Below are 26,788 nucleotides of genomic sequence, written 5' to 3' on the forward strand. Positions count from 1 at the left end.
AAAGGATGGGAGAAAGGGGACAGGGAGAGGGGGGGGTGTAGTTGATAGAAGAGAGGGAAAATTAAAGGAGAGGACAGTCAGATACAATACACTTTTGAAGAGGAACAGGGTGAAAGGAGAGAGAGAGAGAGAGAGAGAGAGAGAGAGAGAGAGAGAGAGAAAGAATAGAATAGAATAAATGGGAGTGGGGAGAAACAGAAAGGAGGGGAACACAGTTAATAATAGCAATTTTGGGGGAAAAAAATTGAAGTAACTTCTCTGATTGATAAAGAATGCAACCCATCCCAGAGAGAACCTATGGTATCTGGATACAGACTGAAGTATACTTTTTTCTCTCAGTAGTAGTAATGTGAAAATAAAGAAAAAGTTTTTGCAGTGGAGAGGAAGGGGGAAAGGTGAGGAGGAATGAGCAAGTTTTCATTCTCATCAGAAGTGACTCAGACAACAAATAACATACACACTCAATAGGGTATAGAAATCGATCTTTCTTATGGACTTATGATAAAGAAAAATCCATCTCAAAGAGAGAGCTGATGGTATCTGAATACAGACCAAAACACACTTTTTTTCTCACTTTATTTTTCATGATGTTTCTCTATCTCTGTGGGGACAGGGGGGGATTATGTTTACTTTTACAAGCCTGTTATAGTAATGCAAACAAATAAATAAGTAAACAAATAAATAAATGAGAAAAAATAGGTATCTTCAGGTAAATGCCTGTTGTTGATTTATTTTTAACTACCCCTCATCATATTACTGCATTCCTAGTAAAGAACTTATCTGCATATCTTAAGCCACAATTCAGAAATCCAAATCCTTTTATTAGATACCATTATCGTTAACCATTTGTATGCTTCTGAAATTCAGCTTTTTATTCTGAAGTCAACTGCCAAAAATAACAAAAATACCACCTATGCCACGAAGTTCTTCAGTTTCTTGACTAGGATTTTATTATTCTCATCATTGCTTCTGGATTGTTTCTGATAATTATCAAATCTTCCTTGTGGAATCATCAAAAGTAGACAGTGATGATCAAGTTTGCCACATCCTAGTAGGTACTCTGTCAGATCCCACATTCATGTCCCAAAATGACAGAATACTTTCTTACTGTTTAGTGTTTTCAAAGTTGCTCAACAGGGCTTTGGAAACCATCATAACTCAAATCTACGGGCAAATAGTAGAGTGTTTAGACAGCTGGAGTTGAAATCATGAATCAATCAATATTTATTATGTACCTGTAAAGTAGGAGATTCTATGCAAAGTCCTGAAAAAAGATCTAGGTTCTAAACCCACCTCTGAAACTTGGCAGGTCATTTAGTCTCTCTGTGGCCCAAGCAACTTCCTAGGACTTACCTCATTAATAGATGGGTCATAATCTGCATTTGGTGGTGAGAATTCCATATTAACTAGTATTCGGAAATAACCATCAATATTAAGTGTTGGCTGTATTGGCACCTGCTTGGCTGTTAGTCTCTTTTTCTACTTCCCAATGGATTTTATGCACCTGTTTTTGCAATTTGGTAGTAGAAGAGGTCATATACCATAGTTTGTCGTTAGATTTCTTGTTCATTATTCAGTCTGTTTGATAGCTCAGATTTTGCTCAAAGAGCTATTTTGGGGGTTAGGCAGTCTGTCTCTGGTCAGGCAGTAGTCTTAACTGCAAGTTCTAAGTCTTTGTAAGTTAGGCAAATTCTTGTAGCTTAAAGTCATAACTAATTGCCTAACACAACTTATCTGTTCATAAAATGTTATTGGTATGGTTAACAAATAAGGCCTTCTTTATTGTTAATTATTTGTGGCATTTGGACAATTGATAGGAAATCTGAAAGTTTCTAGGTAAAGCACTAATGCAAAGAAAATTGTTTTCCATTGCTATTTACAAAGAAAGTTTGTACAGGAATATGACTTTCAGTCACCTCTTGCCTCTTTCATTCTTCCATGACTCATAAGAATTAGAAATCGGGGCGGCTAGGTGGCGTAGTGGATAAAGCACCGGCCTTGGAGTCAGGAGTACCTGGGTTCAAATCCGGTCTCAGACACTTAATAATTACCTAGCTGTGTGGCCTTGGGCAAGCCACTTAACCCCATTGCCTTGCAAAAAAAAAAAAAACTAAAAACAAAAAAGAATTAGAAATGATCTGTAAGGAGTTTGAATTTTGTCTGTGCTGTGTTCTGTTTCCACTGGCTCCTTGGCAAAATTTTAAATCAACAGAAGACCTTTCCCTACTTTCTTCCTCACAAAATGAAGATGCTCTTGTCCTTTAGCTTAGCTAATAGAGTCTTGCCTAGGCAATTCACAAAAAGAAGCTGCCTCTTTTTCAGGTGTTGTAGGCAAGAAGTTATTTAGTACAAATTCAAGTTCCAGCTGCACCTTAACTCTTTTTTCTTATTACTGCCTCCAGCATTTAAACACAAATCCTGCCTCTTCAAGGTCCACAAGTGATTCTTACAATAACCTTATGAAACAAACAGATAACACATCTCACCTATCATATTGGCTAAATGACAAAAAAAAAAAAGATAAATGCTATTAGGGATGTGGAAAAATTGAGACATGAATGCATTGTTGGTGGAGTTGTGAACTGATACAACCATTCTGGGGAATATATGTGCCCATATAAACTGAGAGGAGAAAGCACGCTAAAATTTTCACCTATAGAATTATCAATTTATCTCTAGAATAACTAGGTAATCTATTAGTTTTCTCCTATTCCCAAGTAACCAACTACAGGATGAGATGAAGAAGGAATTTTATTTTAGGAAACAGAATGTGCTCTGATAAATATACACACAGACACACACACACACACACACACACAAGCACAAGCATATGAATCTGACTAGAAGCAAAATCAAACAATAAGAGGACTGAATACAGTTACTTTAAAAAAATCTGTATAATTAATAAATTTATAATCAGATGTTAGCCAGTTTTTCATTAATTCTAGTAGGTTCTTGGTTTGTCCTTCATAATCTGTTCTGACTACAGTAATATGCTGACTACAGCAAGATAAATGTTTAATCTAACCTACAAACAAATTTTAACTAAATACTCAGTTTATAGAATTACAGTACTATGAAATCTATACAGAAACATTTTTCTGCTACCAAAGGGATAATAATTTAATTATAACTGACATAGTCATTGAAATATAGGAACTGGGTGGCTGCTAGTAGAATGAGTAAATCCCCAGACAAAGGTTTAGAGCTTGAAACTGTATGAGGAAAGACTGCCTTAGAGGCTTACAGAGTCTGAATAATATTTTTAAACATTTTTATTTAAAATCCTACCCAATCTCCTTTCCCTATACCACAGGTATCTGCTATCCTAAAACAAACTGCCACTTCTCTTAAAATATTTAAGTGACAGCATGGAACAGCAAACCAATACACTGCCATTTGAAATCTGCAAACAAAAGATTTTATATTAGAATGGCAGCTAAGCCCTTCAAGGCAAGACATTAGGTAGAATACTTCTACCTCCAAAGCTTTACACAAATGTACATACACATACATGAAAATGTGTATGGGTATGTATATGTATATATGCATACATACATATAAATATATATAGACACAAAGACACATATACCTAATTGAAAAGAAGAGTCAAAGAGTCCTTACTTCTGATTCAATGGATGCTATAGCATATAATGCCCACAGAGTTATCTCTAGCTCCAGAGTAGGAAACTTAGCACCAGTCTGCCATTTTTCTTAACTTAGAAACTCTGTTTACTATTTCCCATTTCCCCATCTTCTATACATCATAAAAGTGGTAATTTTTTTAAATGTATTTTGGGGACTTCTGGGTCATGTGCCCAACAAAGGAGAGGACGACATTTTCTTAGGACCCCTCAAATGTCTCGAACAATGAAATCATGTTGCAGAGACTAAGCAATCTTATCTGCATGGTCTAGGTATACAAGAATCCAAAATAAGTAAAAACTCCATGAACTTACATCTAGTTTGCACTCACTCAGCACTCTTTTCCCAATCACTCATCACTCTCCTGGAAGCAATGCTACCAGGTACAATTTTGTGCAATAGAACTCTATTAGGGGAGCAAAGAAATGGAATAGAGAGTGGAGAGGCAGGATATATCTAAATTTATTATGGAGCTCAAGTCTATCCCCTGACCTGTGTCCTCTTGGTGTCATAGAGATACAATCTTCAAATACCAGAAATCTGACTAAACTGTGAAATTAGAGCAGCAATATTCTATATCCCTAGACCAGAGAACTGAAAAACACAAGGAATGAGGCTGGGCACTGTGTATGAAAGAATGGATGGTACTCAACTAAAGGTTTATGCAAAGAGGCCAGCATCTAGCTAAAAAGTCACTCTGAGCAGATATCTTATAACTGGTGAACTATAAATTGCCCAACATAGAAAGAGGTTGAGACCCAAGATCCAATCTCTAGAGTATAAAAACAAATCAGAGGAAAAGGAGATAGAAAGTGAATGACTGAGGAAAATAAAGGGGGGAAAAAAGACTGAAATTACCTAAGAACTCAGGGAAGAAAATTCAAATTCCTTAAGCAGATGAACAATCATGAAAAAGATTAATAGCATAAAAATGTCCTTCTGGTATCAATTGAGAGATACTACAAAACAAAGAAAAATTATTAAATTGATGAGGCAGTGATCCACACTGGGTTTTGAGAAGAACAAGAGACCACAACACACTGTTCCTTAATAGATTAAAAGATAAATGGAAGTGATGAGAGTAAAATTTATGATGAACACAACAGAATTGGCAAAACAGAAAAACTTGGAGAGCACTGGCAGCTGTACTCATTGACATACACCATTGGTCAAAATCCAGAGTTTTCCACCATGGCAGTGCCTGAGTCACACCCCAGGGGAAAGATGAAGAGAATTATGAATGTAGAAATTGGGTGGAGATGTAAATTGACTACCACCTACTCTTGAGATGTAAATTGACTACCATGGAAAAGATATAGAGAATAATGATTATAACAGAAGCAGAATTTGTCATCTTAAAGGCTGCTAATCTTGTCAAATTGGGCGGAGATCCTCATTCTTGATTTAAATCAGACTCACTGATTCATTGTTTAATGTTAAATTTGTATCCTGATATCCTTAGTATTTACCTACCTAATTCTGGTCCAGTAAAAGAAAGGGAGTTCACCTTTTGCCCTCTGGATGAGAGGCAAGACATAAAAACACAGGACTCCTGTTTAGGGCCCCAGTTTTCTCTGACCTGAGGGCCCAGCCAAAGCTAAGTGGCTGTTGTCTCTGTCTCTCTGTGTCTCTCTCTCCCTGTCTCTCTCTGTCTCTCTGTCTCTCTGTCTCTGTCTGTCTGTCTGTCTGTCTCTCTCTCTCTGTCTCTCTCACTCTCTCTCTCTCCCCCTATCCCTTCCTATGTGTTATAACTTCTTTTAATAATTTTTTTTTTATTCTACCCTTGCTTTTCCAAGTCTGAATGATGATTCCTCATAGGCAGAACCAAACTCAAGTACCCAGTGGCTACAAGATGCTGCCCCACCCAACCACATCATGTTCTCACCAACCTGCAGGAGGAGACCAATGAGCTCATGCTGTCTATGCTCTTCAACCAGTTTCCTGCCTTCAAAGAGGTGTGTCTGTTCCCTGGGTGCCAGGACATCACTTTTGTGAAGTTTGACAATGAAGTGAAGGCTTCAATAGCCTGTGATGCCCTACAGGGCTTCAAGGTCACTTAGAACAAAGCCATGAAAGTCTCTTTTGCCAAGAGATAGTCCTGGCTCTGATCCTCCCCCTCCTCCCCTATCTCCCCTCTCTCTCCTTCCAAGGTGGCCCTCCCCCTGTTCCTCTGTTTGGGGCTGTCATACCTGAAGGTAAGTCCCTGCTCCCTCTGTCCCTGAATGTGAGTGTGCCTGCCCCAAGTGCATGTGCCTCAGCATTGTATCCAGAATCTGCCCTACAGACATTGCACCTGGAGCTGGGGGACAATAAAAGGCTGGAAGCCTTGATTTTTTCACAAAAAAATAAAAAAATAAAAATATGAATCTGCAATGGCAAGTTACACCGAGGGGGGGAAAGGGGGGGGAGGAAGGAAAAACAATACATTCAGAATGCAAATAAATACACAGAAATGAAGGGAAATCTCAAAGAAAATATTTTCTTTAAAAAATTTGTACTAATCTCAAAGATAGTGTGTATAGAAAACCTAAAGTTCCTAGGTGTTCCAAATGAGTACAAGTCAAAAAACCTGAATACCAAAATGCAAGAAATATGAAGATTCATCCAGAATCTCAACACTAAAAAGGAAATATCAATTGAAAGAATAAATTGTCTCCAGAAAAAAAACCTAAGCCTAAAAACTCCAAACCACAAAATAGTTAAATTTAACAATTCAATTTAAAACCAACATATTCTACAAGTGGTGAGGGGAAAAAACTTTCAAACACAAAGGAAAGGAAATTCAAATAACAGGACTATTTTGAACCCACTAGAAAACTAAGAAAGAAATGGAATAATGTATCACCCCCCCCAAAAAAACGAGACTTAGGATGTAGCCCCAAGGTGACCTATTCTGCAAATCTGAACTTAGCTACAAATGAGAAAAGATCAGCATTCAATAACAGAGGCATTCAAAACATTATTAGAAAGAAAATGAAACCCGAATGGTACCAAGAATTATGAATGTAGCTTTAATGCTGTTAAAATCTTGTTAATTGTGGAAGGCTATATGCTTCTGAGATGTAAACTGACCCCCAATTGATTGTAACCTGTCTCCCCTTGACCCTGTTTGTTTTGTATCTTGTTCCCCATTTCCCCTCCACTTAACTTGAAGACAGGAAGGACTAGTACGATACTGGAGTGACCAGAAATGACATGTTGAACTTAAAGGTTGTGTACTTTGGGACAGGAAGGGAACTGTACATAGTCAGCCATTGGAAGATACCTGGCCCAAGATGTAGGACCACTTTCCAAGTGCTATCCCTTGTCCAACCTACTACAGAAGGGTATTTAACAGGAAGCACTGCCCCTTCTGGTCTCTTCTTGGTTCTGTCCTTTGATCTTGAAGGCTCTCCTTCCTAGGCCATGTGTTCCCAGGCTAGGCTCTGGTGGTCCACCATAGGCTTTTCCTCTTTCCCTCTCTCCTCTCTCACTCTCACTCAAACTTTACCTAGTCTGTTCTTAAAGTTGTTACTGTTTTTCTGGGAGTTTTAACCTGTATTTTTTGTAATAATTTGCTATAATAAAATCCTGAGCAGTTTTAACATCCCAAAGAATGTGCAAATTCTTTTGCTTTTCAGTGGTGCCACAAATTCCTAGGCTTATCTTGGTGACCTCAAAAATCTCAGTGGCAACATGATGAGACGATTTGCTTCAAAAAGGCTTGGTGGGATAATTACCTAGCTGTGTGGCCTTGGGCAAGCCACTTAACCCCATTTGCCTTGCAAAAAAAAAAAACCTAAAAAAAAATTTTTAAAAAGTGGGGGGGGGGGGGTAGCTAGGTGGCACAGTGAATAGAGCACCAGCCTTTGGAGTCAGGAGTACTTGGGTTCAAATCTGACCTCAGACACTTAGTAATTACCTAGCCATATGGCCTTGGGCAAGCCACTTAACCGCATTGCCTTGAAAAAAAAAATCTAAAAATAAAGACTTGGGGGGGGCTGTTAGGGTTGGGGGGGGGGGCAAGGCCAAGATGGTGGCATGAAGGCAGGAATTCCCAGAAACTCGTTCCCCAAAAACCTCCAAAAGCCATCAAATTATGACTGTAGCCAAAATCTGAAGGGGCAGAACCCACAGAAAGACCGGGTGATACAATTTCCCAGTCCAAGACAACTTAGAAGACTGGGACCAGAGGCTGAAAAAAGCCACAGCACAGCCACAGCCCAGCATAGCCAGACCAACTGGGTCCATGGTAGAGGGGGCAGTTTAATCACCAGGAACAGCTGGAAGGGGTGGTGAGAGAACTCTGCAGTATCAGAGTGAGTGTGGAGCAGAGCCCCAACCTCAGAGCAGCCCTGTAGTAAGAACCTGCAGTGGGAGCTGACGGAGCCACCCAGCATATCCAGAGCTCTCAAACCATAGATGGTAAGGGGAGACTGCAGAGGTCCCTCTGCTTTACCTGGGGCAGGACTCAGATGTTTGCCTGCACTCAGATCTAGGTTGCAGTCTGGGCCCCCACAACATCACCATAGCTGAGCAGGGACCATTCTCACAACTCCAAGGCAGAGGGGAGGACATGAACACAAACAAGAGAGCCTCTCATAAGACCTTGGAGGAATTGAGGTCCCTGCGGGTTGTCCCAAAAAAAACCCCAAGCCTTAGAAGTGTGGTAAATCAGTCATAGGCTGAGGAAATGAGCAAACAACAGAAAAAGAAGAATCAGACCATAGAAAATTATTTTGATCCCATGGAGGACCAAAGTACATACTCAGATGATGACAAAATTGAAGCTTCTAGGGGTGGCTATATGGTGCAGTGGATAGAGCACTGGCCCTGGAGTCAGGAGTACCTGAGTTCACATCCGGCCTCAGACACTTAATAATTACCTAGTTGTGTGGCCTTGAGCAAGCCACTTAACCCCATCTGCCTTGCAAAAAAACTAAAAAAAAAAAAAATTGAAGCTTCTGTATCTAAAACCTCCAAGAGAAATAGAAAATGGGCTCAGATTGTGGATGGGCTCATAAAAGACTTTGAAAAGCAATTAAGGGAGGTAGAGGAAAAATTGGGAGAAGAAATGAGAGCAATGCAGATATATGATGAAAACCAAATCAGCAACTTGGTGAAAGAAATATAAAAAAAAATTACTAAAGAAAATAATATGTTAAAAACCAGTTTAGACCAAATGGGGAAAAAAAGCAACACAACAGGCAAATGAGGAGAAGAATGACTTAAAAAGTAGAACTGGCCAGCTGGAAAAGGAGATAAAAAAGTTCTCCAAAGATAACTCCTTCAAATGCAGAATGGAACTAAAGGAAGTTGATAACTTCAAGAGAACTCAGAAGAAATAAAACCGTGCCAAAAAGAAAAAAATTAGAAGAAAATGTGAAATATCTCATTGGCAAAAAAAAACTAATCTTAAAAATAGATCCAGAAGAGGTAATTTAAAAATTACTGGGCTACCTGAAAGTCATGACCAGGAAAAGAGCCTAGACTTCATTTTTCAAGAAATAATACAGCAAAATTGTCCTGAGATCCTAGAAGCAGAGGGTAAAATAGAAATTGAGGGAATTCACCAAATACCTCCTGAAAAAGATCGCAAAAAGAAAAACTCCTGGGAATATATAGCCAAACTACAGAACTCCTAAGTCAAAGAGCTAAAAGCTACCAGAAACAAACAATTCAACTACCATGACTCTATAGTCAGGATTACACAGGATCTGGCAGCATCTACATTAAGGGTTTGTAGGGCTTGGAATATAATATTCTGGAAGGCAAAAGATCTTGGTTTACAACCAACATCCCCTTTCAGGGGAAGATGGGCTTTCAATGAAACAGGGGACTTTCAAATTTTCCTATTGAAACAACCAGAGCTGAACAGAAAGTTTGATCTCCAAATACTGGATTCAAGTGAACCATAGAGGGAGTGGATGAGGACTAATTATGAGGAACTTAATGATGTTGAACTGTTTGTATAGCTGCATGAGAAGAAGTTACTAATAACTCAAATGAACTCATTTATAAGAGCAGTTAGAAGGAGCATATATAAACAAGGCACAGGAAGGAGCTAAATATAATGGTATAATATAGAAAAAAAGATGGGAGTCAATGGGTGATAAAGGAAAGTACTGAGAGGAAGTGAAAAGAGAAAAAGGAGCTAAGATATTTCACATAAGAGTCAAGAAAAAGCTGTGACAATGGAATAAAACGGGGAAGGTAAGGGGGAATGAGTGAGCCTGATTCTCATCAGAAATGGCTCAGAGAAAAATAACATATACACGTAATAGGGTATAGAAATCTATCTTAACCTAAAGAAAAATGAGAGCAAAGGGATGGGATTAAGGGGGCACAAGAGGGAAGGGGGGAATAGGTGATAGAAGAGAGGGAAGATTGTGGGAAAGGGTATTCAGATACAACACACCTCTAAACAGGACAGGATAAAAGGAGAGAGAAAATGGAATAGATGAGAGTCAGGAGGAATAGAGGGGAAATAGAACGAGTGATAGCAACTATCAGAAAAATATTGAAGTATCTTCTCTGTTGGCTAAGATGGGGATGGGGAAAGCAACTCATCCCAGAGAGAAGCCACTGGAATTTGAACACAGACTAAGGTACACTTTTTTCTTTCTCTCTTATCTATTCTTGAGGTTTCTCATCTATTTTTTTTTGGAGGGGGGGGTTATGATTACTCTCACAACAAAATTATTGTAATAATATAAAATAAACAAAATAAAGACTTCAGCAACATAAATAAAAGATAGGTAAATGACTAAAGCAAACAAGGACAACAACAAAATTATTTCAAGGAGAATATTAACAAATATACTAAATATACTAAACATAAATACAAATATAAACTAAATACACACAAGATGACACATTTAAAAACAGAATCAGGTGACAGTGAAGAAATAAGTCTGAAACACCTCCTATCTACAGGTGAATCAAGTTTTTTTTTTAATTAGAAAATGGAGGGGGGCGGAGCTAAGATGGCGAAGGGGGAGTGGAGCCAAGATGGCGACATGAAGGGATCGAGTCTTAGGAGCTCTCTGATAAAACTCATCAGCTAAGGACTCTAACTAAACTTTCGAGAGACAGAACCCACAAAGGGACCCAGTGAGGCAGTTCTCCTACTCAAGGTAACCTGGAAAGAGCAGAAAGGCTCTGCTCTCCGGGGTTGGAGGGGCGGCCCGCCAGAGGGGTGGCCCCCCAGAGTGAAAGAACTTCAGCCTCCCGGAGGCAGCCCCAGGGCACTGGGAGCTGAGGCTCACAGCGGGAGAGTCTCCTGAGCTGCACCCCGGGGAGCACCGAGCACAAAGTGGGGGAACAGCAGGGGACCTCTGCCAGAGCTAGCATGAGGAGCCCAGCCCTCAGGGCACACAGCAAGCAGCTTGGTCTTTCTGCAGCCCAGATCTGGAAACAGAAGCAGGGGGAGCTGGTAAGCAGGAGCCTCCAGGGCATGAGCCCATTGAGCTGAGGGAGGGGAGTGGAGAGAGAAAGACTGCCGAGCTCTGTCCTCTGCCCCTGGAACAGGACTCTTGGGATCTGAACACATTCAGATCCTGATCGCAGTCTAGGCACCCCCATGGAACAACAGGGCCCCGCCCACCTCGGCCCCGTGGCAGAGGGGGGCGCTTATGATCATTCACAGACCAGGAGGGAGGACAGAACCTCACACACTGAGACCCTTGTGGGAGTGTCCCAAGAGCTCAGGAAGCACCCCTAAAAACAGGCTTAGGCTGGGAAAATGAACAAGCAAAGAAACAAGAGGAAGAGCATTGAGAAATATTTTGCAAATGAGCCCAAGAAGGATCAAAATACTCAGTCTGAAGATGAGGAAGCACAAGCTCCTGCATCTAAAGACTCCAAGAAAAACAGAAATTGGGCTCAGGCTATGACAGAGCTCAAAAAAGACTTTGAAAATCAAATGAGGGAGTTGGAAGAAAAACTGGGAAAAGAAAGGAGAGAGATGCAGGAAAAACATGCAAATGAAGTCCGCAGCTTAGTCAAGGAAATCCAAAAAAATGCTGAAGAAAATAGCATGCTAAAAACCGGCTTAGGTCAAATGGATAAAACAGTTCAAAAAGTTATTGAGGAGAAGAATGCTTTAAAAAGAAAAACTGGCCAGATGGAAAAAGAGATAAGAAAACTCTCCGAGGAGAACGAATCCTTCAGACAAAGAATAGAATTCAGGGAGATCGATGAATTTACCAGAAATCAGGAATCAATACTTCAAAACCAAAAAAATGAAAAATTAGAAGAAAATGTGAAATATCTCATTGAAAAAAACAACTGATATGGAAAACAGACTTAGGAAAGATAATTTAAAAATTATTGGAATACCTGAAAGTCAAGATCAGGAAAAGAGCCTTCACATCATTTTCAAAGAATTACTACAGCAAAATTGCCCTGATATTCTAGAAGCAGAGGGCAAAATAGAAATTGAGACAATCCACAGATCCCCCCGAGAAAGAGATACCAAAAAAACAACCCCCAGGAATATTATAGCCAAGTTCCAGAACTCCCAAGTCAAAGAGAAAATATTACAAGCAGCCAGAAGGACACAGTTCAAATATCATGGAGCTGCAGTCAGGTCACACAGGACTTAGCAGGAACTACATTGGAAGCTCGTAGGGCTTGGAATACAATATACCAGAAAAAGAGTTTAGAATGCAGCCAAGAATGAACTACCCAGCAAGGCTGAATGTCCTCTTCCAGGGAAAAAGATGGACTTTCAATGAACCAGGGGAATTTCAAATGTGCCTGTTGGAATGGCCAGAGCTGAACAGAAGGTTTGATCTTCAAATACAGGACTCAGGTGAAGCATGGAGATTGGAGGAGAGGGGGGAAATATGAGGGACTTAATGAGGATGAACTGCATGTATAGAAAAATGATACTGATAATATTCATATGAACCATCTCAGTTAGTAGAGCAGGTAGAGGGAGCTTCTTTTATAGTTGAAGCACAGGAGAAAGCTGAATTCGAAGATAAAATATGGTGTAAAAATGGAGTCAATAGGAAAAAAAGGGAAATGGAATGGGAGAAAGAAAAAGGAGAGGGGGAATAATCCAAGATATTTCACATAATAAGATTTTTTTTAATTACATTGAGCTATGGCAATGATATAGAAGGGGGGAGGCAAGGGGGAATGAGGGAACCTTTGCTCTCATCAGAGATGGCTAGGAGAGGAAACAGCAAATATACTCAATAGGGTATAGACATCTGGAGTAAGAAGGAGGGGGGGAGCAAGGGGAAGGGGTGGGGATGTGAATAAAGGAGGAGAGGATGGACCATGGTGGGACAGTGGTCAGATATAACACATTTTCTTTTTTGCTTCTTGCAAGGGGCTGGGATTGGATGGCCTGCCCAGGACCATAGGGCCAGGTGGATGCTGGGTCTAAGGGGTGGTATGGGGGCTCAGGGCTTCTCGGCCCCAGGACCAAGGATCTGTCTGCTGCACCACTCAGCGACCCCACAGCAGAGTCAGAGTGAAAGGAGAGAGAAAATATAGTACATGGTAGTGGAGAAATAAGAAAGGAGGGAGTTGCGATCAGCAATGGCAGGGTTAGAAAAATATGGAAGTAACTTTTGTGATGGACTTATCATAAAGAATGTGATCCACCCATGACAGAGTTGTTGGTGTTGGAACAAAGACTGAAGCACATTTTTTGTTGTTATTATTATTTGGGGGAGGGTGCAGGGCAAGTGGGGCTGGGTGGCCTGCCTGAGGCCACATAGCAGGGTGATCTTTGGGTGTCTGGGGCTGGAGCCAGGCGCTCCTGGCTCAAGGGCCAATGCTTTGTCTGCCACCCAGCCACCCCTACTATTATTACTATTTTATTTTATTTTGGGTCTTTTTTTTTCTTCTTTTTGGTTTTTGCAGTGCAGTGGGGATCGGGTGGCTTGCATGTCACATGGCTGGGTGATTATTGGGTTTATGAGGCTGGATATGGACTCGGGTGCTTCGTCCATTGTGCCACCTGGCCATACCTACAATTATTACTATTATTTTTTAATTTTTGTGGGTACACAGACTATTCTAACAGCCATGACACAAATCATCTCCAAGTAAACCGCCACCTGGACAGTCTCAGGAGCTGGCTTGCCACCCTGAGAGATAAGGTGAGCTGGAGTCCTTGGGAGCCAGAGTCCTTGGGAGCTGGACATTCCGCCCCACTGTCCAAGGGTGCTAGACACAGCTGTACCTTATCATCTCCTCCCTAACGTACCCTCCTATCCTGTAATGCAAGAAGCTGTACCTACACATTGCTTGCGCCCCCTAACAATTACCTCATTATTCTTTGTTCTACCCCGGAAAACCTAACAGTATATATGTAATAGCTAAGCAATAATAAAATTGAGCTGGAGGCATAAGGCAGTAGTGGGTTGACTCCTTATTCTCAGCTCCCCTCCTGGAGGGAGGTCGCCGCTGTGGGCCCCAAGGAAGCAAGCCACAACAAATTTTAATTTTTTTTCCTCTCCCCTTTACTTTTTTTCACCCAAGCAAGTCTATCTATATTCATGGGGGAGGGGTATTTTGTTTACTTGTAAACAAGAATATTTTATTAATGTAAAAAAAAATTTGTACAAAATGAGAATAAAAAAATTTTAAAAAATGAAAAAAAAAGAAAATGGAAAGATGCAAAAGAAGGGAAATGAAGAGAAAAATAAAGAGGATAATATATGATACTAATCAAACCAGTTATCAAAAATAAAATAGTTCTCATAGGTTTTAAGGAAGAAAGGAAAACAACAAAAGCAAAGGGCAAAAATTAAAAAAGGTCATGGGGAGGGGGAAAAGGAAGAGGGAGAAATCTTATTTCATTAGTGAAAGGTTCTATCACTGATGAATGTTCCATGGATGATGAGAGATTCGATAAATGGATCCATAATTGTAGAATATGGATTAACTTTAAAGGCTGGGTGTCTGCCATGGCTAGATAAGGCCAGATGCCCTAGAAATTGAGCTCTAGCAAGTTTAACTAATAGGAGAGCAGTACAATCTTATGAATGGCAAGTTAACATTGTCCTAGTATTAAAGCCAATTGTATCATACTGATGAATGGTTCACAAGTCATAGGTGAAAGGTCTGTTATTACCAAGTAAAAAGGTTAGGAACATATGAGACTGCTTGTCCAGCACTGGTGATATGCCATGCTACCTCGCCAGTACAGAAGGAAGAGAAACCAAGGAAAGTCTGTGAGGAAAGGTCAAATGATGATTAGTTAATTTGGAGTCAGGTTAGGATATACTTGGTTGTCATATTCTGTTGTCAGATATCACATGTTGATTCTTGCCCAGTGATGCCTCTCTGATATAGGAGGAAGTGAAATTGTTTTAAAGCCAAGAGAGTCCTGCAACAATCAAACCATCTCCAATAGTCCATTGGATGAAATAATTCTAGTAAAGACAAGTGAGAAGGATGCCTTGCACAGCATATACCTCACTATAATAAACATAATTGTGCAAGTCAAGCCACCAATCACTCGACTGGTTGCCATGGTCCCGTTCCATATGGAAGGACTAGTAGTAGTAGTAGTAGTAGTAAATGAAGACTGGAATCTTACAATGAGAATTGTCTGCAGGGAAATGTTGCTTAAAAAGGTCACTCATCCTGCTGCAATATAAGAGGAATTAAGAATGGTTTGGAACAACCGACATTCAAAGAGTAGGAAGGCACAGAACCAGGGAAAAGATTTTGCAGAAAATGGGAGGGAAAATGACAAAGAAAAGGTAAAGTTCAAATAATGAACTATATAATCAGGGGCATAAGAATATTCCTAAATCTGCAATTTGCCTGTAAGAACTACACAAAAACAAAACAAACTGCACAAAAATAAAACTAGGAAGTGGAGGGGTGGAAACACAACCTATGAGAAAATTTACAGAAATTATTTACAATGGAGAATCCCAAATAGTTACCTAATTCCATGAGAAATATAAAGAATAAAGGACTAAATAAATATAAGGGGTGTGGACCAAAGAATAAAAGGAACCAAAGAAAAGTAAAACAGATAATAAGAAAGTGAGAGAAATAAAACCTTTATTAAAAAAGGAACAGAACCAATCAAATTACCTAATAACTATTTTACTGAGCTAGAAAAAATAATAATAAAAAAAATCATCTGAAGCATCAAAGGTCAATAATAGCAAAGGAACTAAAGAAAAAAGTGTAAAGGAAGGTGGCCTAGCTCTACTAGATCTAAAACTATACTATAAAGCAGCAGTCATTAAAACTACCTGGTACTGGTTAAGAAAGAATAATGGATCAGTGGATTAGGGCAGGTTCAAAAAAGAAACCACAGTAAATGACTACAGTAATCTACTGTTTGACAAACCCAAAGACATCAGTTTCTGAGATAAAAACTCACTATCTGACAAAAATTGCTGGGAAAACTGGAAAATAGTATGGCAAAAAAACGAGGAATAGACCCACATTTCAAATCCTATACTAAAATAATGTCAAAACAGGTATAGGATTTAAACATAAAGGGCACATCACCATAGATAAATTAATACACCAACAAATTATCTATCAGATCTGTGGAAAGGGGACAAATTTATGACCAAACAAGAAACAGAGTACATTATAAACTGCAAGATGAATATATTAAATTAAAAAGGTTTTGCATAAATAAAATCAATATTGCCCAAATTAGAAGGAAAGAAGAAAGCTGGGAAACAATCTTCACAACTAGGCATTCTGAAAAAGGTCTCATTTCTAAAATATATAGAGAACTGCATGAAATTTATAAGGTTACAAGTCATTCTCAAATTGATAAATGGTCAAAGGATATGAAGACACAGTTTTCAAATGAAGAAATTACAGCTACATATGATCATATGAAAAAAATGCTCCAAATCATTATGGATTAGATAAATGCAATTTAAAACAACTATGAGGCATTACCGCACACCTATCAGACTGGCTAAGATGAGTTAAAGGGAAAATGATCAATGCTGGAGAGGTTGTGGGAAGATTGGGAAAATGATGTATTGCTAGTAGAGCTGTGAACAGATCCAACCATTCTGAAGAGCAATATGAACTATGCTCAAAGGGCAATTAAACTGTTCGTTCCCTTTGACCCAGAAATTCCAATTCTAAGCCTGTATCCAGAAGAAACCATAAGAAATGGGAAAAGTCCTACATGTTCCAAAATTTTCAAAGCAGCCCTTTCTGCAGTGACAAAGAATTGGAAATTGTTGGGGAATGGCTACACACGTTATGGTACACGAAGGCTATGGAATATTATTGTTCTATAAGAAACCATAAATAGTTAGACTCTAGAGAAGAACCATGGAATGAGTTACAGGATCTGAGTAGAATCAGAGGGAGTAGAATCAAGAGAACTTTAACAACAACATTGTGAAATGATCATGATGGAAGCAGCTCCTTTCAGCAGTTCAGAGCTAGGACAACTGTAGTAGATCGGCTATTGACAATGCTATCCGCCATCCAGAGGAAGAAAAAACAAAACAAAACAAAAGTCTCATACTGACTAGTTTGTAGACATGTTTATCAAAATGTTTGTACAATATTAACCTGACTATTCACACTGAGGGGAGGGGGCCTGAGAAGGGAGAGTGGAAGGAAATTTTGTAACTTAAAAAATGTGCATATATATAAGGATGAATGTTGAAAAAATTTTTCATAGCATGTATTTGGAAAAATAAAATATCAATAAAAAAAGAAAAAAGAGTAGAGAATGGATTTATAGCAAAATAAAATAAATTGGAGGAGGAAGGAGAAATGAAGATTGTATTTAACTAGAGGGGAAAAAATAGGGCAAGGGTTAAATAAGCAGAAAAAAAGCCAAAAAGAAAGGAACTAATAGATGAGTGAGACTATAACTTAGTGAACCCTCCCTCGTGGCTTCAAAGAGTCTTCCTTTTTCCCAAAGCCACATCAGCAAGAGTTGCAAAATTTCCACTTCCCAAGGTCAGGTGGCAATAAAGATTATATAGCACTGTGCTGACTGACCCCCATATATGGAAGGATACAGAATTATCTCTCTGATAGGGTAAAATCAATTATCTCTCCTTGATAAGGTAAAACTGACTCTGAATAATTATGTAAATATTGCTTTAAAGTGCATTGCACCAATTGGCTTGATATTCATGGACAGATCATGAGAGACCAGCGATCTAGCCAATAGGTAATAGTCCAGGAGGTTGGGACTGTGTTAGGGACTAGGATAAAGAGGGCTCACATGCCATGGCATTTCCCACTCCTCCAAGAGCTGTAACTCATGTTACAGAAGTTGTGTCCTCTTCTTGAGAAAAGCAAATAAACTCCCTTTTGTTCTCCAGTTTGGTATTCTGATTATTCTGTTTAAAGAGAACCAATGCTGTATGTAACACATGGTTCTGATCCCACATATAGATAAAACTCCAAAGGGAAAAGATTAAAATGGTAGCAAGGAATGGGATGGGAGGAAAAGGAAAAGGTTTCAGAATGAGTAAAACAAGCTAGTGGGAATAAGGCTGCCTTCAAAAAGATAACACTAAAAGAAGCAAAAAGACATGATACTGTATTTACAACAGAAATGGGTACAGAAAAAAATCAAAGCTTGAAAAAATAAAACATTAGAGAAAAGTGAAGTAAACATAAAATTCTCATATTTAAATGTGAATGGAAGTCACAATATAATAAAGTGGAAAAAAGACTGACAGATTAAATTAAAAAACAAAACTCTACCATTTGTTACTTATAAGAAACATCTAAAAGACAAAAACATTTGCAGAAGAAAAGTGAGGAGCTGGGGAAAAAATATTGCTATGCATAAGTGAATCCAAAAAGGTAGGAGTTATAACCATATTTAACTGACAAAGCAAAAGCAAACATTTAAAAGATAAAAAAAAATAAATAAGGATACCATATAATGCTGAAAGGAAACATAACAACAAACCACTATGAGTAACACATTTATTTGTTCCAAATGCCTTAATATACAAATCCATAAAGAAGATATATTGAGTGATGACAGTATAAAGACTAGTAACAGGAGATTTCAATATCCTCTCTCAGCTTTGGATAAGTCTAAAAGAAAAAGAAACAAAACGGAAAATACAGATCTGAACAAATTACAGGAGAAATGGAAGTTAAGACTTAAGATATTTTCTAAATGGACTGCAAAATGTGTATGTGTGTGTGTGTGTTGTCTCTGTATATCTTGTGTATGTTTGCATATAAATGCATACACACACACACACACACACACACACACACACACACACACACACACAGCTTTTTTCTCAGCACCCCATGGAACTTTTACAAAAACTGACCTGGTATTAGAGATTGCAAAGAAATGTAAAAAGGAAGAAACAGTAAATATATACTTTAGAGACCATAAAGTAATAAAAATAGTGATTGATTCAGGGACCACAAACAAAAAAAATGGAGACTTAACAATGAAATACTAAAATAATGATTGATTCAAAGAATAAATCATAAAAATTATTAAAATAATATGAAAGAAGGATACTAATAAATCAACATGTCAAAATCTATGGGATAAAGTTAAAGCAATTTTGAAAGAAAAATAATATATCTATAAGCCTACACTGTCAAAACAAAAAAGAAGTTTAATGGCCTGAAATATTCATTTTTTACTAGAAAGAAAGCAAATAAACAAACAAACCTAAAATAAGCCCAAATGATGAACATTAATTAGCAAGGAGAGGAAGGGGGGGAAAAAGGGCATAAGAATTTATATAGCACCTTTATGTGCCAGGCATTATGCTAAGCACTTTAAAAAATATTTGCTTATTGGAATCTCAAAATAACCCTTAAAAGTAGATGTCAAAATGATCCCCTAGTTTTACATCTGGGAATAATAAGGAAAAAAATATGAAGTGATTTGCCCAGAATTACACAGTAAATAAACTAAACTAAATTTTAACTCAGATCTTCCTGAATCCAAGTATAACACTCAATTTCACTGCCCCTCCAGCTCCTTGTATTAAAAATCAAAGAAAAAAATAGATATATTAGAAACAAAAAAAACCCAGAAATGATAAAACTAAAAACTAAAAGCTGTTTCTTTAAAAATTCTAATAAGGGGCGGCTAGGTGTAGAGCACCAGCCCTGGAGTCAGGAGTACCTGAGTTCAAATCCGGCCTCAGACATTTAATAATTACCTAGCTGTGTAGCCTTGGGCAAGCCACTTAACCCCATTTGCCTTGCAAAAACTATAAAAAAAAAATTCTATGGCCTTGGGCAAGCCACTTAACCCCATTTGCCTTGCAAAAAAAAAAAACCCTAAAAAAAAAATTCTAATAAAAGTTGATAAACTCCCTGAAAAAAAATTGGCAGAAAATCAAATCAATAAAACAGCAAATGAACATGATGAATTCCTAACAAAATCAAAATAAAAGGAATAATAGAATATATTATACACACTTACATGATAACAAAATGAAAACACACAAAAAAATGAGGGATATTGTCAAAACTATAAAATATTCCAATTATCAGAAGACCAGATGCAGATCTTAAATAATCTAATTTTGAAGAAATAGAATTAGCTAAGGATACCCATTCTTATCCCCTCAAAAACAATTTTTGATTAAAAACTTCCTGGTCCTGATGAATTCACAGCAGACTCTTAATAAACTTTTAAAGAACAATCAATACCCATAGTACACAAATTATTCTAAAGAATATAGAAAGCATCCTATCAGAATATTTTTGTGAGCAAGATATAGTTTTAATACCTAAAATAGAAGGGAAACTACACCCCATTAGAATTTATGAATATCAATCTAAAAATTTTAAACAAAATCTTGTCAAATTTACCACACAAATTTACCATACAAGAAAACACTTTCTATGACCAACTTCTATTTATACCAATATTCAACATTAAAAAAAACATAATTCATCATATTAAAAACAAAAAACCCAAACCATATGATAATCTCAACAGATGGAAAAAAGGGCCTTTAACAAAGAACAATTTATGCTAAAAAGTGTAAAAGTATAAGCATTTTTTTAAAAAATCTATCTAAAACCAAAAGCAAGACTCATATGTAATGGGAATAGACTAGAATCTTTTCCAATAAATAAATATAGGAGTTAAAGAAGGATTCTCTCTTTCTATATTATTTGATATGGCTCTGGAAATGCTAACAACAATAAGAGAAAGATATTAAAGGCAGAAAGTCAAGTAAAAAGTAATAAAACAATCCCTTATTTGCCCATATTTTTATATATTTGGAAAATCCTTGGGAATCAGCAAAGTTACTCATTGAAACTATTTCTAGCTTCAGCAAATCACAAACAAGAGAAATGAAAATCAGAGACACCCTAAGGTTATACCTCATACCCTGAAAACTAACAAAGATGACAAAAATGGCAATAGTACAAATCATACTTATAGATAAGGAAAACTTCAAATCACAAAGTTCAAGTAATTTGCCCATGGTCACTACAATATGAAGAGGCATAGATAAGATTCAGCAAAGTCAAGATATGAATTCACTTTTTCTGACTCTAAATTCAGCACCATTTCACTGAGCCATTTAAATTCAATGTTTTTGTCGTATAGTTTGCTATTAAATAAGAAAAGGAGTTTCTACTCTCCATAGACTTTTTTAAATCAATTTGATCCTTGATGTCAACATGTCTAACAATGTCAACAAATGTCAACAATGCTACATAATTTTCTCAATTAAATCATCTAAAGAACAATCTCCAATTCTTCCCCAATGAACCCTGAATCTGTATATCAGATGGTTGCATGCCACCTAAGGTAAAACAAAGTATCCTAATGGAAAAACGAGATTTCATCAATATGGAAAGATTGGTAAGAGAATTTACAGGTTTTACTGTCTATGTCAACTAAGTTTTATAAAATGGACAAGTGGCTTAAGAAAATTCCTGCAAAGAAAGTAAGTATTGAAAATAATGTTAATGCAAAAAAAAGGTAGCAATTAGAAAATGTCAATGCTAACACCTACTCCTAATACTAGTTCTTCAACAGCTATATTACATAAGGAAAAAGCAATGATGATCTAGTCTTATCTGACAAGAGTTTCCAAATTATCAAGATTACCTGAAATAGGGGGCAGCTAGCTGGCGCAGTGGATAGAGCACTGGCCCTGGAGTCAGGAGAACCTGAGTTTCAATGTGACCTCAGACACTTAATAATTGCCTGGCTGTGTGTGATCTTGGGCAAGTCACTTAACCCCATTGCCTTAAAGAAATAAAAAAAAAGATTACCTGAAATATGGGTTTACATTCACTGCTAAAAACAATAGCTCTCCATATATTATTAGTTAATTACACTATAAAGTCAATGCAATAGGATATTTTTTTATTTTTGTCTTACCATCTATTAAAAACTCTCAGATCTCCATGCTTTCAAAAACAGAATTTCCTAACCTGTTAAAAATATTTTAAAAGAATCTGTTAAAAAATACAAAAATCCAAGACCTACTTTCTCCAAGGAGTCTTTTCTAGTCCCCCTTAATGCTAATTTGTTTTCTCTATAGGAGAATTTATCAGGTGTCTCGTAGGTGTCTTGTTTATACCTTGACTTCCCCATTAGAATCTGAGCTTTCTTGAGAAGGAATGAATTATAGAAACTGATGCTGAGAAAAGGGAGCAGAATCAAGAGAACATTGTACACATTATCAACAACACTGTGAGATGATCAGCCTTGATGGATGCAGCTCCTTTCAGCAGTTCAGAGAGCTAGAACAACCCTAAGAAACTGCCTATGGACAATGCTATCCCCCCATCCAGAGGAAGAAAAAACAAAACATAACAAAATAAAAGAAACAAAACCCTACAGAATCTGAATGAACCAAAGTTCATTTTTAAAAGTTTCTCTTATGTATTTCTATCTCATGATTTTTCTTTCTTTTCCCTTTTTCCTAATTCCTTATACTGAAAATGACTAATCTGTAAACAAATTAAACACAAATATGTATTTACAATATTCATCTAACTATTCACCCCTGAGGGGGAAGGGATGGGGGAAGGAAAATATTAAAAATATGCATATGCATTTGGATGAATGTTGAAAAACTTCTATAACATGTAATTGGAAAAACAAAATAAAATAAAATATCATTAAAAAAAAAAAAGGATGTGAGCTCTTTGAGGACAAGGACTGTTTCTTTCTTTCTCTTTATTTCAGACATCTAAAAATTCCAACCCTGAGGAGCTAGGCTTCTGGGAGGTAAGTGATTTGACTACTACTTCCTATCAAGATACTTCCTGGTCATTCTCAAGCTATTTTCTCTAGTGACTAATATTCCTCTCTTATCAAAAGTAATTCTGAGTTCTAATTACATCAACTCAATACCGTCATTCCTGAAATCAATTTCCCTAAAATTCCAATTGCAATCTCTTTAATTCTACCATACAAACTCTCCTTGAGCACCACTTGTCTATATGCTATCTTCCTTATAAGTATTTAAGCTGTTTGAGGGCAGATTCTGACTCAATTATGTTTATATCTGTAGCACAAAGCATATAGAGTAAGGGCTTATTGACATACTGCTTTTTTTCATTCACTGATTTATCACCATGATTTGATTTTCACTGAATGAGAGAATTTATAAAGGTAAATTGCTGTTCCTTCTTCAAGAATGCTCTCCAATTCCAAATAGCTGAAATCAGGATTACATTGGCTATCAAGGGCCATGAACAGAGTTGCAATAGATGTAATAAATCTCTTTTTTTCAAAAATGAGGACAATTACTTCTGCCCATCTAGTAGATAATATAAGAGAATAAAATTCTAACACTAATGATGACAATAGAACTGTTCCCTAATCAAATACACTTTGATTCCAGTGAAAATTCCACCCAGGTACTTAACCTAAAGAATTTACATAAAAAACTTAATTTGTTCCAGTATGTACTGCTACATTAGATTTCTCCTCAGGTTTATCACACCAGAGAACAATGCCTTTGGGATCTCTATATGAGATTCTATGCTTTTAGCCAAAAAAAAAAATGAAAAAAAGAAAGAACTTATAAAAAAAAATTTTTTTTTAGGTTTTTGCAAGGCAAATGGGGTTAAGTGGCTTGCCCAAGGTCACACAGCTAGTTAATTATTAAGTGTCTGAAGCCAAATTTGAACTCAGGTACTCCTGATTCCAGGGCCAGTGCTCTATCTACTGTGCCACCTAGCTGCCCCAAGAAAAAAATTTTTTAATGAATTATAACAGTTGAAATAAAACTTGAAAAATCTGAAAGTTACTATTTTAATCATTTGAAACTAAAATAGTTATTTACCAAAATTTAGTGATATGTATGCTTTTATGGAAAATGTCATAGTTTTTATCAATTTTCATTGCTTACTTGTAAAAATCTATTTAATATATATCCTCACAAAAATTTTCATCTTATATAAAAGTATCTGAGAGCCCTACAACTGGCACATATTCACAAAGAGGTTACATACAATCACAGAGTAACTATTAATCAGCAAATCAAAGTCCAATTCTGGTTTTGCACACATCCACGCTGAATTTCACTGATACATAGCTCAGAAATACACCCCCCTCAAAGCTCAAATATTTCACTATCAAAAAGTATTAGAAGCTAGTAAAATTACAAAAAGATATTTTTTTGCAATGGAAAATACAATTTCTGTTCAGATAATGAAGTAAGCCTAATTTTACTCAAAGGTTACTGCTGTGCTTGTGATCACAGCAATACCAACCTACTTTAGCAGTACATTTGTTTCAAAACTTTCCCTCATAACTGATTTCTCTAAAAGTTCATACCAATCAATCTGGGACATCAAGTTAAAGATAAAATGAGTAGGAATGTTGGTTTTCTGACCAGAGAACATCTCTTTCTCAAATGGGAAAACAAGTCTGATAGCAAAATACTTTTGGTCCCTGTAAGATCACCGAAACAATCCCTTTCCACTGTTTATCTTCAAAAAAAATGCACAGTTTAGGCACAATATATTATCATATGAGTTTTAGTCTCACCTGGCAAGCTCTTTAATTAAGTTTGCAATACGTCTTTTGTCTTCAGGACATAAATCCTTCAAGCTGGCACTCTTCATTCCTCCATTGTGAACAGTCTAAAACATAAAAGATTTCTATTTTTAAAAAATTGAGTTTTGCAAAGACAAACATTCCTTTGATTATTAGTAGCAAAGACTTATTAAGAACTACTTCTTAAAGCAGGATCGGAGATGAAATTTTTTGGAATATCTTTCACTTAGCAAAGTGTTCTGTATTTCAAATAAATCTATTTTTGCCTTTGAATTGCTTGTCAATGGTTTAATCAACTGTTATTTAACCAATTCTATCCAATTCAATAAATTTAGTGCTCCAATGTGCCAGGCTATGGGCTAGGTATTGAGGATGCAAAAAGAGGCTTTTGGAGCTTTTCATGCTAATGTGATTCCGGACATCAAATATTGAATGTGTTGTTGACTAAAGTTTAGAGAAATCACTTTTAGTTAAAGGTATAACAGGAATCATTAGTTGTTCCTATGTACAGGCAGTCCTCTGAGTGGGTTGCTGTGGTTACTGCAAAAATATCTGAGCAAGGCCTCTGAACCGAACCCTAGAGATAATGAGAACTAATTGGGAGAAAGGAAAGCCTTTACATAGTGCCTTCACATGATGAAAGATACTATTAGGTACTATGATTTTCTCACTGGTGCTAAAAAAGTAAATGATAAACTAACTCTTTTAGAGTCAAAGTCTATCTAAAACATACATAAGCACTTAACAAGGTGTGATAAGCCTGACAAAAAATGATATGCCCTCAGGTCAGTCCCATTCAAGAGGAACTTTCCCAAGACACAAAGAGACCTTAGTAAGTATATCACAGACCTGGCATCTTCCTACAAAAGCCAGTAAATTCCTGAATATCTGAAAATCCTCCAGTGATATCTATCCAACAGTTTCTCTTCAACTGTATAGTGAATTCACATTTGTACAACATAAATAAATACTTATATGTCATTAAGAAACCAGAAAACTACATTTTTTCCCCTACAGGTTCTAACTGACTTAAACAGCAAACTTTTATCATCTTTAGAAGCTAATATGCTTTTAAAGAGCCTTTAAGATAAATTACCATTTTCAATAAGCATTGATGAAATAACTCAATGATACCTATTTTAAAGCAATCAAAATATAATTAAACTATAATTGTTTTATATTAATAATCCATTTCCCGGAGCACTGATCAAATCATACTGATTAAATCAAACAGGAGTAATGACAATATATACAATAAAAGTTCAATGTCCACTGAATGGTTAGCAGTGCTATATTAGGCAATTTTGGAAATAGTACTATGTTAGGCGATCCTGGGGGAAAAAAATCAATGACATGATAATTGTGATTAAGAGTCAAGGAAGTACAACTAAAACCTGTGGGGAAAAATACATTTTTGGTAGCTACAGAGTCATTATATATAACAGGGCCAAGGTTTGAACCCAAGGCTTCCTGATTCCCCAGATAGATAGACATTACATCATACAGCATACAAAATGAAAGACAATTTAAAAAAAAAAGAGAATGAAAATTAACTAATCAAAAAAGAGTAGATGAGCAATGAAAATGTGGGTGGAAGAGGGCTGTGAGACAAATGAATCAGTTATCAACTCTAATCCTTAACTATGACCTTCCCTGTTCTCATCAAACTAAGCTAGGCAACCAAGACTAAAGTATAATATATAAAAGTATGTATACTCCTACTCTTACTCTGCAAGGTGGGACTCATACAGGTAGGACAAGAAAAGATAGTGTGGCCTCTAAGCCAATGTTCAAATACTACAAAAACAAGGACAAGAGAAATGTACAACTTTCAATGGCTGGCCATTATGACCTTATTAATAATAATATAATTTTAATAATATAATAATAAATATTATATTATTTTAGAAAACTTCCCTAAAAAGAAATCAAAGCACTTAAGAAACCTTTTGAAATCCACAGTCTCCTGATCATCTCCCTTTTGGAAATGCAGGCTGCAATATGGCTCTTTTCACTGTCTTTTGATTTTACCTAAATTGAAAATAAGTCCTCTGGAAGCATTTTGTGTTTCAGACTGCAAGTGAAATATGTTAAATTTTTTAAAGCTTTTTCAAGTAAGTATTTGCTATTCTATACACTATACAAAGAACACAGGTGACATGATTCTCAATATAATAAGCCCTAAAAGTCTGACAA

General features: G+C 36.9%; 1 protein-coding gene across 5 annotated transcripts in view; it reads right to left on the reverse strand.

Moving 5' to 3' along the window:
- Positions 1 to 26,788, reverse strand: part of KIAA1328 (KIAA1328 ortholog) — a 554,082-nt gene that overhangs the window by 504,918 nt on the left and 22,376 nt on the right. For all 5 annotated transcript variants that reach the window (XR_012471964.1, XM_074203823.1, XM_074203822.1 and 2 more), the window contains exon 4: positions 24,584 to 24,678. Coding sequence is in view for 4 of the 5 variants with exons in the window: in XM_074203823.1 (XP_074059924.1) it covers positions 24,584 to 24,678 (95 nt within the window). In the remaining variant the exon portion in view is untranslated. The remainder of the gene's footprint in view (positions 1 to 24,583; positions 24,679 to 26,788) is intronic.

Source organism: Macrotis lagotis, chromosome X, assembly GCF_037893015.1.
Source record: "Macrotis lagotis isolate mMagLag1 chromosome X, bilby.v1.9.chrom.fasta, whole genome shotgun sequence".
Taxonomy (NCBI): Eukaryota; Metazoa; Chordata; class Mammalia; order Peramelemorphia; family Peramelidae; genus Macrotis; species Macrotis lagotis.